A 17,386-nucleotide genomic window follows, 5' to 3' on the forward strand; every position below is an offset into this window, starting at 1 on the left:
ATATTTGTCGGGTGGTACCAACCTGGAGGTATGTCTTGAAGATATGTTTTGCACACCTGGTGATCAGCTCACTGATTCCTATTCTCTGAAAAAGGAACAGAAGAAAATACACAGATTAGAAGTGTGTGCAGCAATTTAGAATGTCTGTCCATTGTCATTGAGCCATGCCTTTTACAGCCTTGAAGCTTTAGATTAGATTCAAATGTATCGTCATCATACAGCACAAGTACAGTACAATGAAAATAAATTGTCACCTAACCAGAGTGCAAGGGAACACCAAAGAGGCTGGAATGTGAACATGAAAAGATTTCAGGCACGGATTGCAAAATGGAAGAAGATAAGAGAAAATAGTGATGAGCAAAGAGAGACAGGCACTAGAAAACACCAGACACAATTGTCAAAAGTTTGGGATAATTTCAAGCTGAAAGAAAAGGAAAACTGTTTTAAATTAAAATTGAACTAGCCTACCACAATAACATTGTCAATGTTTCAGCATCTCAGCAAAAAAGTATCCAGTGTAGGGGTGGACGGTATGGTCTAAAATTTATATCACGGTATAATTTGAAGCATAGACGGTAACGCTATATATCACGGTATCTGTTACAAAGGATCAGATTAAACCGAATATATATATTTATTGATTGATATATATTGCATAATATTTGTATATCGTTTGATATCCCTTGTATATTCCTTGTACATATACACGGAATATCCCTTTAGCCTAGTACAGACCATAATATTTCATTCTCCTATTGGACAGCGGTCCACAGGCGCCAAGGCCATGCCTCCAGAGTCAGGTTCAAAGCCACCGTCAAGACATGTCTGTACATGCCCGGCCTTGCCCAAGAATACGAGACAGAAATGAGGTTGGCACTAGATTGTTCGCCGTGCATATAAATATGGTGCAGGTGAATACAGAAGTAAGTTACCCAATAAGTTGAAGCCTCACCCACGATACGACGTGCGGTGAAGTATGGCCTGTTTGGCCCCAAATAGAGCATTGAGACCGCGTGCGAATTAATAACTGAATTGTCAGAGTTTGGCGCTATACCGTCGAGTGCGACATATTTCTATTAAGTCAGTAATAGTCTATTTGTGTATAGTGTATCGTGCGGCTAAAGTTCTACAGTGACCAGCATCACCAACGCTTCCTCGTATCAGCTAGAGTGCTTATCCAGGCTGGGCTGCTTCATGGCGCTTTCACCCGAGGAGCCCTAGACGAGAACCGTGTGGACATGTACACTGGATTAATCTACCCGACGACTACATAGCCCTTTGCGGCTGGATTATATTTGCTTTTGGTCCTGTGATTAATGGAGCGGAGAATCGCCGACGCCTACACGTGTGTGGGATTTACCCTGTGAGGAGCCACGTCGAGTCTGCGCCTCAGAGAGCCTGAGGCAGGCTAGCTTTCTTCCCTGTGGATCTACAGGCTACGGAGAACAGCTGTATTCGTCTGTGGATCAAGATCTTATTGCACCGTCTCCCGTACTCGGAGTCTCCTTATCATCGTTGACCCAGGCTCTACTACCGACAGATCCTCTACCCCTGCTGGCTTACAACCGGGGGGACCCTTCCAGTATCTCCCGCTATATATCACTAGTGTACCATAGATATAATTCCCTAAGATTCAGGTTGTATAATTACCTCCTGCGTAACCAGAGAATGGACATTCATTATTGATTTGCCTACGCACATTCCTTTGCCTTATAAGCGCATTCAAAGTAAATTAGAGAAGTATATTATGTACCTTTTGCTGCAATAAATACTTAATTATAACTTTGTGTGGAACCGATTCATTGTGGGAAGTGTTCATCATATATATATATCATGTACTGTATGGCCAGTAATTAAAGTACATAAGACGGTAGTGGTTTAATGATACCATACTTATCAATACAGTCAGGGAATTGTACCCCTCAGTTACAGTATCAGTGTTTCCGTTAGAATAATTTTTTTTGCCTGATAGGCAGGCTATATAAAGAATGACATCCTCAAGGCATGTAGATTTATAATATTTTTACTTAAAACTAGGCTACTTTTGCGTATAAAGTCATTATATTCCAAATAAAATAAGTCCCGAGTCGAGACTCCGTGCTGCTCCCATTGCAAACAGCGGGGCTGGATTTTGCTAGAAGCATATGTAGCTGCAGAGCCGCAGAGCCAGTGGCTCTTTCAGGTCGTTCAGCCGTTTGGTGGGGGGGCGCTGTTGAGCGGGCCTGTGACCAGACCTGAAAGAGCCACTGGCTCTGCGGCTCTGCAGCTGCATGCTATTTTTGGAAATCCACTGCTGCAGCCGTCCTCCCTTCGTTATCATAACACTACACACATATCATAATGTTTACAGCAAACTGTAGTTGATCACCAGGTATGTTTTATTAACGTAGAATAATTCATATAAGAAAAACGATAGGTAAGATCTCTTACCTTTCTCCACTGGTTAAAAATGCCAGGAACTGAAATTGAAACTTGCTGTGCGCCGCGGTGATATGTGTTTATTATGAAATGACAATTGCGTGTTGACACGCCCAGTGCGCCCACTGCGCGAAGCCTCCTAAATAACTTTTTCCAGTTTGCACATATCTATTATCTATGACTAATTCGATCTATTTTTAGGGGCAAATGCGATTGAAATAGTCGCGCTGTGGTTACATGACGTCATTGCTATTTTAGAGCTGCACTACCGTTACACGGTATAGTCAAAATCCATACCGTAGAGCAAATTCATACCGTTTATACCGTATACCGTTTATACCGTCCACCCCTAATCCAGTGTATGCATTCAGTCCACAGAGCAGAACAAACACAAGGTAACATTAGTCATTAGCATTATCCAAGTTGCTCAAGAATTTCTTTTAAAGCCAAAGTAATTTCTTATCAGGTTTTTTTGTGTGCGCTTTAAGATTCTGATGTAGACATATCGGCTTAAAAAACACTGTTATATGGCTTAATTCACTACAGAATGTATCTTAATGTAATTATTTTCCCAGATAGGCCCATTTATTTTCCCATTTCAGATATGGATTTGCTTTTTCCACACTTATCACCATCATTCCATCTGTCCTTTCAGCAATTGCGTGGAGCAGAGATGGATCTCTCTGTGTTCTGTATAACAGTATGCGGCTACATTGATCCGTTGTGTCTGACAGTCTACGTCTGTTTTTAATTAAATTTCAATGAGGAGTATCCGGTTGTTAGTGTCGAGTCTGTCTCAGTCTCATTTAGTCTAAACAGTATTACATCCCTAGTATATACAGTGTGTACAATGCACAGAGTGGGTATGAATACAGGTTATGTAAACAGGAATATATGCAGATATATTCATACAGATATATATATATATAGTAGGGATGTTCGATATTGGCTTTTTTACAGATATACCGATATTGTCCAACTCTTAATTTCCGATACAGATATCAACCGATATCAACAGATACCGATATATGCAGGGTTCCCCCCCCCCAAAAAACGGAATAATTTCAGGTAATTAACATTACATATCTCTTGTTGTGGAATTAACACAACATTATGCATACTTTTGACAATAAATAAAATCAGAATTTGTTCTTACTTGCTTGCCTGGGTAAATAAAAGGTTAAATAAATTGAAAAAAAAAAAAGAAAAAAAAAATTGAAAACGGATACCGATAATTTCCGATATCACATTTTAATGCCAATATCGGTATCATCGGACATCCCTAATATATAGTATATACAGTGTTATTGTAAATGGTAAATTTATATAGCACTTTCATCCTCAAACCTTTATTTATTCTCGAAAAGACAATTGTGAGGCGGCTGGGTGGCGCAGCGGTCTAAGCGCTCGTCACCAACGCGAGAGACACCAGTATCGAATCCGGCTGTCAGCGTTGCCTCCGGCTTGGGCCGGCCGTCATACTGACTCAATTAGCAGAGTCATCGGGAGGGAAGTCGATGGGTGGTAATCTGGTCGTTGTAAACAGCGACTCCTACAGGTCGGTCAGGGCACCTGCACAGCAAGGACAGGAGATGGCGAGGGTAGTATGAGCCCACACATTACACCTCGCCAATGAGAGTCCGCGCTGGCAGGTGAAAAGATGTGGCTGGGAGGACTTCCGGTTTGCAACGTTCTGGTGAGCAGTCACATGAAAGAGCTCCCGGTCAATGAATGTCAAGAGAGGAAGTAAAACAACTCAAAACGAAATAAAAATTGACAATTCAAGGATATAAGAGAAGAGGAAGGATGAACACGAGAAAAAACGAGAGAGAAGCGACCATGCCGCGGTGGGAAGAGGAGCTAATAGCAACAGTGGAGCGGGAGACAGCTAGCATACAGGCTAACACACGGGCTCGAGCGTTAGCTACACAAGCTTAGGGTTGCCACCCGTCCCTTAAAATACGGAATCGTCCCGTGATTGGAAACTAAAAGACGTGTTCCGTATTGAACTGATACGGGACGCCCTTTGTCCCATATTTTTTTTTTTGATCCACTTTTTCTCCCATTTTCTATATTTTTCTCCCATCCCAATTTTCGTATCATCCAATTCAACCCTCCCCTGTCACGAACGCTGTTTCTTGCCTCCCACAAGCCGGCTGCAATGTGGACTAAGTCATACATAGCACAAGTCCCCTCCGGTACTTGAGGTAACAGCAGTCGCATCTTTTCACCTGCGCAGCTCGATCTCTCAGTGTCGAGGAGTAACGCGTGGGAGGCTCACGCTGCCCCCGACACTTCCTGATTCTACTGCGCAGGCGCACCAACCGACTTGTAGGAGTCGCTTGTTCACAACGTTCGATCCCCACCCTTCAGTTTCCCTCCCCGTAATACGGCCAATGTGTATTACTGCGGACGACCAGCTAAACTGAAAACAATGTGGAGAGCTGGATTCGAACACGCGAACCCAGCGTCTCCACATTGGTGGCGAGTGCCTTGCCCACTACACCACCTAGCCGCCCTGCCCTTTGTCCCATATTTTAAGGTTGCCAGTTTAGTGAGAGAAATGAGCCAGCCGAGCTACAAAAACAAGCGAGATTGTGTCATGTCAAAGTTGCGGGAAATAAACAGACATGGCAACTCTGGTATGGTGGGCGTGCGCTCAGCAGCTCACCGACCAATGAGAATTAGTGCTTTCACGTTGCTAAGAAGAGTTCTGTGCCGTTGTGCCAATCCTCTGTCTGTGCACTGCATGATTTCTTTTCGAAGACGCTTTGAAAATGTCTACAGCAGACACTGTGACTCCACCGCGTCCTAAAAAGACAAAACGCCTCCAGAAATACAGACCTGAGTGGGAAGAGGCAAACCACTGGCTTGATAGTGTCAGAGTATGTATGTATGTGTTTTCTGTGGCGGATGGTGGACTGACTGACTGACATCAGACAGCATGCCTCAGGAGAACAACATTCCCGAAATATAAGAACGCAAAGAAAGGACCCAAGCACAGGTGTCACAGTTCTTCATGACTGAAACATCTCCTGAGATTGATTCGGTATGGGATATTACATCTTATTTATCTGGTTGTGTTTTTAATTAGATGTCAGTATTTCTATGTACCTGCCCTGGCAGCCAGGAGCCTACTCTTCTTTGCACTTTATTTTTTATTAATCTTTTAATTTGGGTCACACAAGTGTTTCATTGTATTATTGTCCTCTTTCAGTAAAGTGTTTCCAGGCTTTGTTTTTACAGCACTTTATATGCATACAGTATTATGCTCAAGTTGAGGCTATAGTTCAGCCAATTTATTTAAACAATGTTAAATGCAAATAAAGCACTTTAAACTTTAAGTATGACTAAATGCTTTCTTGACTATATATAGTAACTGTTCCAAAATGCATAGATTTCTATGTATTTTAGGGGTTTGGGGGGCTAGCTCTTTTTAATATAAATGTCATAGATTGTTTTATTTAGATTTCATAGATTTCTATGCATTTCAGGAGTTTGGGGTGCTGGCTCCCCAAAATAATTAAATAACATAACCCTAAGCCTAACCCTAAAACCGAAATAAAGTATAAAAAAAATAAAAATAAAAATAAAAAGTGACAAAATCTTTTCATTTTCGCCCAAAAAACTCCACAAAACCGCCCCAAAAAATGTCCGATGATAGGTGTCCATTCTTTCTATTGGTCAAAGGTGGCAACCCTACACAAGCTGTCCAAGCTAGCATGCAGAACATCCAGGGCGAGATAGCGGAGCTTCAAGCTAGCAACGCAATAGCTAACCAAGAGCTACAAGCTAGCATACAAGCTAACGTAATGGCTAACCAAGCTATACAAGCTGACATACAAGCGGCCAATGCCGCGGTGGGAAGAGGAGCTAATAGCTAGATTGGAGCGGGAGACAGCTAGCATACAGGCTAACACACGGGCTAGAGCGTTAGCTACACAAGCTATCCAAGCTAGCACGCAGAACATCCAGGGCGAGATAGCGGAGCTTCAAGCTAGCAACGCAATAGCTAACACAGGCTAGCATACAAGCTAACGTAATGGCTAACCAAGCTATACAAGCGACCATGCCGCGGTGGGAAGAGGAGCTAATAGCTAGATTGGAGCGGGAGACAGCTAGCATACAGGCTAACACACGGGCTAGACCGTTAGCTACACAAGCTATCGAAGCTAGCATGCAGAACATCCAGGGCGAGATAGCGGACAAATAGTGACAAAATCCGGCCATTTTCGCCCAAAAAACTCCCCAAAACCGCCCAAAATGTTTTCCGATGATAGGTGTCCATTCTTTATATTGGTCAAAGGTGGCAACCCTACACAAGCTATCCAAGCTAGCACGCAGAACATACAGGGCGAGATAGCGGAGCTTCAAGCTAGCAACGCAATAGCTAACCAAGAGCTACAAGCTAGCATACAAGCTAACGTAATGGCTAACCAAGCTATACAAGCTGACATACAAGCTAGCGTACAAGCTAACAAGCAGAGCATGCAAGCTAGCATACAGGCTAACGCGATGGCTATCCAAGCTAGCATGCGGAACATCCAGGGCAACATCAATTGACTCAGAGAGGAGTTGAAGAAGGGTCGGGGAATACAAGCTAACGTGGCGTTGGACCGCAGCGAGGCCTGGTCGGAGAAGGAGCTGCAAGCTAACATGGAAGTCAACACGATGAATGTAGCGCAGCAAGTGATACAAGCTAGTGAGGCGTTGGACCGAGGCATGGCTGGAGAAGGAGCTGCAAGCTAACATGGAGCAGGGGATACAAGCTGACGAGACGTTGGACCGCAGCGAGGCCTGGCTGGAGAAGGAGCTGCAAGCTAACATGGCCAACACGCAGACTGGACTCGATGCAGGGCGGAGTGTTCGGAGGAGCATGGAGGCTGGTTCGGGAGAGGTGAAACGGACGGCCCCCGGGGGAGGGACAGGGAGACGCTGGATACAATCGGACCAACCAGGACTCGGACACCGAGGTCGGCCGGACCATCCGCACACAAGATGCAGACGCGGAGGCCGCCTGGGCCGGCCAAGATACGAACACGGAGGTCACACATACCAACCGGGATCCGAACACCGAGATCAACCGGACCAGCCAGAACTCGAATAACGAAGTCTCACACACCAAGCAGGACTCGAGCACTGAGGTCATACACACCGACCAAGATTCAATATCACATATGCATATAATTAGATAGTGAATGGAGGTTATGATTCGAGAGACACTGCAGACAACACACAGACCACTGAGAATACAGACAAGATAAACACATTAGTTGGGGAAATTGGGACTTGATTAGGGACATATAATACAAATAACACGTACTGGACTGAACTGTAGACACTAACACACAGGACGCACAACTAAGTATATTATTTGATAGTGAATGGAGGTTATGGTTCGAGACACTGCGGATAACACACAGACCACTGGGAGTACAGACAAGGTAAACACATTAGTTGGGGAAATTGGGACTCGATTAGGGACATAATACAAATAATACGTGCTAGACTAAACTGTGGAAACTAGCACACATGACACAACTAAGATGACGGGGAACATGGGGAATCACATCCGGAGACCTGATGGGAGCTCTGGAAATGTACTATCATATGAAAGATAAAAATTCAAATAAGATGGACAATAATAGGGACATTGGAGAATCCCCACTGGGAATATCTCTGTCGTTATAGGAGGGGCCCTCTCCATGAGAGCCTTACCCCTTCAACCCGCCAACGGGGGTCAAACGGGATTAAAAAGAATTACCTGGCTCTTCTAGGAAGAGGGGGGTGGCAATATTGGTGAGAAAAAACATAGACCTAAAGGTGCACAATAGTTTCTCACATGATACTTTAGCTAATATATATGCGCCCAACGGGTCGTCCTCAGACTTTTTCCATGAGGTATGTGAGGTGATCAGGAAAATAGGGAATAGCAACGTAATCATAGGGGGGGACTTCAACCTGGTTGGAAACACCTTAATGGACAAATCGTATCAACCCAGGACCGCTGACAACGCAGGGAGACTGGCGGTTGGTGTTCTGATAGAGGAATTGGGTCTAGTGGATATTTGGAGGGTTATGAACCCACAAGAAAGAGACTACACGTTTTACTCTCACCCGCATTCCTCATACTCTAGAATAGATTATTTCCTGATCTCTAGCGCACTGGTAGAACAGGTAGCAGGTACTGGGATAGGGAACATTGTAATATCTGACCATGCTCCGGTTGATTTAGTGATCACATCCATGGAGGAAGGGCAACGATCTCGGAGATGGCGATTCAATAACCTGATGTTAAATGATGAAGGATCGTGTGCGTACATTAGAACTATATTTAAGGAATTTTGGGAACTTAATGAAGGGTCAATAGATGATAGTGGCATAATGTGGGACACATGTAAAGCTTACATGAGAGGACGACTCATACAATACGGTGCGATACTAAAAAGGGCAGAGAAACAAAAAATGACAGCGTTAGATGAGGAAATTAAAATACTCTCGAAACAGCACAGTCAGAGACCAGACCCAGAAACGTGGAGAAACCTAAGCAAATCCAAATACGAATTGAACAACATATATCAAAAGAAGGCTGAATATGCGCTATTTAGGACCAACCAAAGATATTATGAACAAGGGGAGAGAGCGGGTAAAATACTAGCGAATCGGGTTAAACAAATGCAAAATCAAAATATTATATCCTCGATTCGTAATAAAGATGACAAGATTATTACAGACAAAAAGGAAATTAATAATGTTTTCAGGTGCTTCTACCAGGACTTGTATACCCCACAGAAAGCGGTGGATCAGCTAAAAATGGACGCGTTCTTCGACTAAATCAAATTACCGTCGTTATCGAAACAACAAGTAAAATCAATGGAGGGGGGGGTCTCGATAGAAGAAATACACGCGGCAATCAACAGCCTTAAATTGGGTAAAGCACCAGGAGACGACGGGTTTACTCCCGATTTCTACAAACAATTCAGTGATATAATCGCTCCGAGACTATTAAAAGTATATGAGGATTCATTGTTAAAGGGGGGCTTGCCCACTAGCTTGAGATCGGCCACTATTACGTTACTACAGAAAAAGGGCAAAGACCCTCAATGCTGTGGAAGCTATAGACCTATATCCCTGAGCAATTTGGAAGAAAAAGTATTGGCAAAGATACTTGCGAATAGAATAGAAGATGTACTACCAACTTTGGTGCATTCAGATCAAGTGGGCTTTGTGAAGGGGAGAAACTCAGCTGATAATATCCGCAGACTCCTACACATAATGTGGAAGGTCAGGAATGATACAGAACCTACAGTGGCCTTCTCATTGGATGCCGAAAAGGCCTTTGATAAGGTGGAATTTGCATTCTTATTTCACACGCTAGAGCGCTTTGGGTTCGGACCATCGTTTACTGGGTGGGTAAAACTGTTATACACAAATCCGATGGCATCAGTATTGACCAACGGGATCGTATCCTCGCCCTTTAACCTAGGGCGGGGGACGAGGCAAGGTTCTCCGCTTTCTCCCCAAATGTTTGCGCTCTTCCTCGAACCACTTGCTATCGCACTAAGGACTAATCAGGACATCAAAGGGGTAATAGCGGGCAGGTAGAACATAAATTATTTTTGTATGCGGACGATATCTTATTGGTATCCAGCAATCCCCGAACAGCAGCTGGGGTCATTGGAACTATTATCGAGTCCTTCTCCGAAATATCTGGGTACACAATCAACTGGAGCAAGTCAGAAGCAATGCCTCTCTCTAAGTGTTGTCCCCCTGATATCAGAAGGGGGTGGCAATACAGATGGATGCCGTCAGGGTTGATATACCTAGGAATAAAGCTGATCCCAGGTCTGAAAGAGTTGATGCAAGCCAATATTGCCCCTATAATCGAACACATTAGTGCTCTGACCCAGAATTGGGCCAAGATGAATATGTCCCTCCTGGGGAAGATAAACCTAGTAAAAATGATATTGGCTCCCAAATTAAATTATATCCTATATATGCTGCCGCTGACTCTCCCGACCCAGTTACTCAAACAGTATGACAAAGTCATTAATGTATATCTGTGGGGGGGCAAAAGGCCGCTATTTGGACGGGCCAAAATGTATGCAGCAAAGGAAAATGGCGGCTTATCCCTGCCTAAACTAGATTGGTATCACTATGCATTCTCGCTCTCCCAGCTCTCCAAACTGAATCACTCGTCTGAGGAGGCACCTGCTTGGGTCAGGATGGAGGAGGAAATGATATATCCCTCATCTCTGGAATCCTTCCTGACACAATCAGACAGACCTATACCTTTTAAAAACCCTTTAATGGCATTTATCAGGGAAACTTGGAATCAATCGCACAGAATGACTGGTGATAGCCCATATTTAACTACGAGAGCCTCTATATGGTATAATAAGAAACTAAAGATTGGTAAGAAATCAGTCATATGGGACGATTGGATTAAAAGGGGGATACATGTACTAGGTGATATAGCCGGGGAAGATGGGGTTTTGCCTTTTGAGGATATTAAAGAGGATTTTGATATAGATAATAAAAACTTTTATAAATTCCTACAGATTAGACATTGTATATCGTCATCAATAGGAGGACCAAAGTGTGGCCCGATTACTGCAATTCAAGAAATATTCTATAAAGGATGGCGTAGGAAAGGCGGTGCGTCAAGATTTTATGATATTATAAGAGAATACAATGCACCCAAATTGGCGGGTCTGAGATTGAGCTGGGAGAACGATGTACGTGAGGATATTACTGAGGAAATGTGGGAGAAACTGGTGTCCAAATGGAGTAAATTCTCTAGGGAGGCGCAATCACAACTTATTTTTTACAAAGTGTTGAACAGAAGCTATTGGACGCCTAGTAAACTGGCCAGACTGAAATTAAGGGACAGTGACATCTGCTGGAGATGTGAGAAGGAGACAGGCACTTTACTGCACATGCTGTACGAATGTGAGAAGGTCCGGAAAATGTGGGATCAAATTGTGATATTCCTAAGTAAGGTTCTGAATGTGAAGATAAATAACGCCCCAATGGCATGTGTTTTGGGTATAGTACCGAAAGGGATTAAACTGCCTAAATACCGGGGAATGTGGTATAGAATGGCCATGATATCAGGATGTAGAATTGCATTACGACATTGGAAATCACGTGTTGATATTACTTTTAAAGAATGGATGGAACTAATGTTCCGGACAGCATCATATGAAAGGGTGACGTATAGAGTCGCAGGGAGAGAGGATATTTTCGCTGAGGTATGGGACAGTTTTCTACACCTGACTGAACGGTCTGGGGACAAATGATTAAGGTGGGATTACAATGTTATCAAGGATGAATATGAAAAAGGGGATCTGATCTGATGGTACTTGTGCTTTATAATGTATTGTGTATGTATGTACATGTATTTTATGACCGGATGGTGTATCTATGGAACGGTCACTGTCTCTATCACACTCACATGTGCGCAGGTATAGCCGCATACAAGTATCTAGGATACACATATTCATATGTGTACATAATAGGTTTACACACACTCATATACACAAGGATAAGGTATACACGTCAGGGGCACACATACATGCACATACTCACTTATAGGAAATAGGCATACACACACCTACATATACACATAGTTGAAGTATAGGCTTTCACTGACACATATGGGGGATACACATGTATATAGGAGACACACACATACGTAGCTGAGACGCACATATATATACACATCTGAGATATACACTCGCATAGGGGGCAGAGGCACACATGGATACGAGACACACACAAGAGATAGGAGTACAGTCACATACCAGGAAGATGCACACACACACATATGAGGCATGTACACATGCTTACGTGATACACGTACCCACATACATGTGTTGGAGACATGCGTGCATGCATGTTATCATGCACAACTGCATGTGTCTGGGGCGCTTTCTCTCACATGAAATATGGAGAAGGGTGGCATCCCGATAGAGGATGCAGCACATACCTGCTCGAAGGTAGTTCGGTCTACATGCAAAGTATATATATCAGGGATGTATACGCATAATGTATAGTATAGTATGTTTCTTTTTTCGTAAGTCTTTTTTTATTTTCCATGTCAGTTGTTAATGTATTTGTATGAGTCCTTTACATGTTTTGTATGTTCTTACAAAAAAGAAAAAGGCAAATCCTGGAAATTGCATATGATGATGTGGAAAGAGATGTTTTGAATATTGGAGAGATTTGTGCAAAAAATATCAATAAAAAAAAAAAAAAAAAAAAAAATTACCTGGGAAGTGCCAATTGTCTTTAGTCTTCTTATATATTATTTCTTCAGAGTTATGTTAGAATAGCAGTTGCTTTAAATGTGCACATGGACAAATATGAAGGACAAGAATTCAAAATGTTGGACATGAAGAGAGGCTTGGAGAACCTCCTTTGGGGTGTATCTCCGTCTCTGGGGGGGGGGGGGGGGGGCTTCTCCAGTGGGAGGGCTGATCCCCCCCCAAACCGCCAACCGCCAAACCGCTATCCTTTCCTCTACTAGGCCTGGCCCAATTGATTCAAGGGACCCGTGTCGCTGGGGGCCCGGCTGCGAGCGCAGCGGCCTGGGATATGGGGGGCTCCAATGGGCTTGACTCAGGGGGGGGGGGGGGGGGGAATCGGGGGAGGGGGACCATCGTTTCCGCGGCCGTGGGGAGGGGTGCTTGGTGACATGGGAGGTAGCGGGCTTGGCTCGGTGGGCCTGGCCCAATCAAATTCAAGGTACCCATGTCGGGACGGCCCTGGGATGTGGGGGAGCCCTGTTTCTGGGGGTAGATAGCGGGAGGGGGGGGGGTTCCCTCTCATGGAGGTCTAGTAGGCTGAGCGCGGCCGAATTCAAGGGGCCCATGTGGATGTACTGTTGTGTTGCTGAAGTCATTGTAGGTATTGTGTAAGTGTTGTTTGTCTATAAATGTTAATAAAAAAAATGATGTGGCTGGCTGACTCTGCATGTATCGGAGGGGACATGCGATAATTCTTCAACCCTCCCTACAACCGACCAGTGGGGGGCACATGCGAGCAACTATCAAGACAGGGGAGGGGGGAATTGGCACGACTAAATTGGGATGAGAGAAAAACAGAAAAAGGAGAAAAAGTGGATAAAAAAAAGGAGGGAAAAAAAGACGATTGTGGCCACCCTCATTTTCAATGTCGTTGAGAACATCCATGTAGTCATCCAAAGCGCTTTACAAGTTTTGTTCCTCATTCAGTCACATACCGATGGTGGAGGCAACGATGCAAGGTGCTAAACTGCACATCGGGAGCAATTAGGGGTTAAGTGTCCTGCTCAAGGCACGCTGCTCGGTTGAAGCAGGAATCGAACCGGGAACCTTCCGACTACCAGACAACCGCTCTATCTCCTGAGCAGTGGTGCAGTCGTGGTCACACGCGGTTACACGCCGTGTTACTAGATGATCACTGAGGCAGAAGTACGCGCGCACAAAGATGCGCTCTATCCATTCGTTGTGCGCTAAGTACCCGGCCAGTGGCCACCCATAACAAAAGCGCGTCTTCAACCACGCCCCCGCCCGCAAATACAAACAGATATAAACAGATCATTTGAGTACACCCGGCCACCCATAACAAAAGCGCGTCTTCAACCACGCCCCCGCCCGCAAATACAAACAGATATAAACAGATCATTTGAGTACACCCGGCCACCCATAACAAAAGCGCGTCTTCAACCACGCCCCCGCCCGCAAATACAAACCGATAATTTGACAACAGTATCATGTTCCTACCTGCAACGCAACCTGAACCAACGATGCCACCGCCGAGAAGAAAGTTGCAGCTTCAGAATCAGCTTATCCAAAGCAAACTTAGTTTCGCTATACCTGCACGACCTCCAACGCCCGGGTACAGTACAGTACAGCTCAATACATGCATACAATTGTTAAGGGGATGCAGACCAAAACTTTCGTCTTGTTTACATCAGGGTCCCCCATTTTCAATTCATCATAACATACACCAGATAGACAGTCTTGCTCTCTTAATATGCTGGTTAAATCGGCTGTCTTTAACCTGAATTAGCAAACAAGATAAAAAGCATTCAGTTGACTAATTGTATATGTTCTAATGTTCTCTGTTCTAATGTTCCTGCTACCTTTTTCAGCTTTGATATTTAAAAAAAAAAAAAAATCTGTTCTGTGCGCATGCACGTACCGGCGGTCCGGCGCACGCGTGCGCGGCGTGTTACCAGTTCCCATATTACGACTGCACCACTGCTCCTGAGCCACTGTCGCCCCCTTATTGTACATGTCTATCATGCAGTGTGATATAGGCAGACTATAGGTTGAGGTAGGTAGTTATGATTAGTGTATGGCAGTAGATAGGTATATTACATTTACACTTGGCAAATACATTCAAATTTTTATTTTATTTTAAGTAACATGAACAAGTGCATGCAAATGCACCACTAGCAATTATTGGCGCTGATGTATTTTTATTTTAAGATTTTTCTTAAAGTTGGGGAAATTTGCCAGCATTTCTACTGTTGAATGAAAAGTAGCACAAACACTGTGACGCAATTAGCCAAGAGCACATTATCCAAGTGGCTAGCTTTGAACTGCATCATTATCCAAGTGGCTAGCTTTGAACTGCATCATTATCCAAGCGCCTAGCTTTGAACTGCATCATTATCCAAGTGCCTAGCTTTGAACTGCATCATTATCAAAGCGCCTAGCTTTGAACTGCATCATTATCAAAGCGCCTAGCTTTGAACTGCATCATTATCAAAGCACCTAGCTTTGAACTGCATCATTATCCAAGCGCTCTGTGTTGATGGTGGAGTATTCTACTGTGTTGATGGTGGGGTATTGTACTAAGGGTGGGAGAAAAAATCGATACGTAGTAGTATCGCGATACTTTGCGTGGCGATACTGTCGATAAAGGGACGCCAAGTATCGCTATTTAATTATTTATCAATTTTTTGTATAAGGAAGTTGCATTGTTCATTTCAATACCTGTAATAGTACAGTAGTCCACACACACACACACACACACACATGTGCATTCAGTTAAGTTGGAATATGACTAATACAAACAGTTCAGTTTGTCAGGTACATGCAACACAGATTACAGTGTTGACATCTGTCTGCTTGAGAAAATACCATGTTCTGCATGATTGAAGTGAGATGAACAGACTGAACTTTATTTTATTAGATAAAACATGTTGACAGTTTTACTTTGCAGTTGAAAAAAGGTAATAAATCGCAATATTAATATCGCAATACTCAGTATATCGCAATATATTTAGTATCGCAATACTATCGTATCGTGAGGCCTCTGGTGATTCCCACCCCTATATTCTACTGTGTTGATGGTGGGGTAGTCTACTGTGTTGATGGTGGGGTAGTCTACTGTGTTGACGGTGGGGTATTATACTGTGTTGATGGTGGGGTAATAATAATAATACATTTATTTTATATAGCGCCTTACATAAGGTATCTCAAAGCGCTTTACATACATTACATTATGGTATATGGACAAACACAGTACATGGACTTTCACAATGACAACATGGTGGGGATACTACAGAGAAAGGGAGACAGCTTAGAGACTAAATGATCAAATAAAATAAATAATAATACTAAAATATAGGTGTGCACAGATGTTAGCTCATCCGTAGCTAACATTGTATTGCAGGACCTTAGCATGCGTTTTACCATGCTCTTTGTAAACTTTATGTACATTATACCTGTTATGTCTTATTCTTATTACTTGTATTATTGCACAATCGCTGCAGGCATGACCACCCGCATTTCACTGTATGCTTGTATGCCGTGACAAATAAAACTCTCGACTTGACTTGATGTGAAAATGTAAGTATGCAAGGTTGAACAGGTGGGTTTTGAGGTGAGACTTAAATGTTTCTACGGATGGGGCTTCTTTGATGTGTGATGGGAGTTGATTCCAGAGTCGGGGAGCAGAGGAGGAGAATGATTTGTTTTCTGTGGACTTAAGGCGGTAGTGTGGTGTGCTCAGAAGGGCTGAGTTGGATGAGCGGAGTGAGCGGGAGGGAGGGAGTCTGCGGCTGTGAGCAGGTGCTAGGGAGTGGAGGGCTTTGTAAGTGAGGAGACAGATCTTAAAGTCAATCCTATACTTAACCGGGAGCCAGTGAAGTGAGGAGAGGACAGGTGTGATGTGGGAGAATTTGGGGAGCGGTGATGATGCAGGCTGAGGTGTTCTGAACTAGTTGAAGTTTATGGAGGGATTTTGATGTTGAGCCAATGAGTAATGCATTACAGTAATCTAGACGGGAGAAGATGAGGGCATGAACCAGCTTTTCAGTGCCGGAGGGGGACAGTAGTGCTCTAATGCGGGAAATGTTCCTGAGGTGAAAGTAGCATGTCTTGGTGATGTTATTGATGTGTGGTTTGAATGATAGTTTGAGGTAAAAAAGAACACCCACATTTTTCACTGTGGGGGAGGGGAGGATAGAGTGGTTGTTGATAGATACAGATTTATTGTTGCATCTTTGTCATATTCTCATACAAGAAAGAGCAAGATTCTTGGGTCTTGCCCCCTCGACCTACAGCATGGTAATAAAATACACAATGGAACAATACAATACACAATAAAACCAGCATAATAGTGATATATGAAAAAGTGACAGTGCTGAGAGTTAATATAAAAAGTGCGCAACAGTAGAATAAATCAACGTAAGGTACTTAAAATACATAAAACGAATACATAATATATATACAATAAATCTAGTGACTAAGTAGTGTTCATGAGTCTGATGGCTTGGTGAAAGTATGAGTCCTTGAGCCTGCTGGACCTGGCTCTGAGGCTGCGGTAACACCTCCCAGAAGGCAGCAGTTGGAACAAGCCGTTGTTGGGTTGGCTGGGGTCTTTTATGATCTTCCGGGCCTTGCTAATGCACCGACTGTTGTATGTGTCTTGTATGCAGGGGAGCTCACAGCCGCAGACTTTCTGAGCC

At 43.6% G+C, this 17,386-nt stretch overlaps 1 protein-coding gene across 3 annotated transcripts in view; it reads right to left on the reverse strand.

The window, feature by feature from the left end:
- cluha (clustered mitochondria (cluA/CLU1) homolog a) overlaps positions 1-17,386 on the reverse strand; it is a 166,615-nt gene that overhangs the window by 47,363 nt on the left and 101,866 nt on the right. For all 3 annotated transcript variants that reach the window (XR_014620562.1, XM_084330543.1, XM_084330542.1), the window contains exon 16: positions 23-85. Coding sequence is in view for 2 of the 3 variants with exons in the window: in XM_084330543.1 (XP_084186669.1) it covers positions 23-85 (63 nt within the window). In the remaining variant the exon portion in view is untranslated. The remainder of the gene's footprint in view (positions 1-22; positions 86-17,386) is intronic.

The sequence above is a fragment of the Notolepis coatsorum genome (genome assembly GCF_963971535.1).
Source record: "Notolepis coatsorum genome assembly, chromosome: 1".
Taxonomy (NCBI): Eukaryota; Metazoa; Chordata; class Actinopteri; order Aulopiformes; family Paralepididae; genus Notolepis; species Notolepis coatsorum.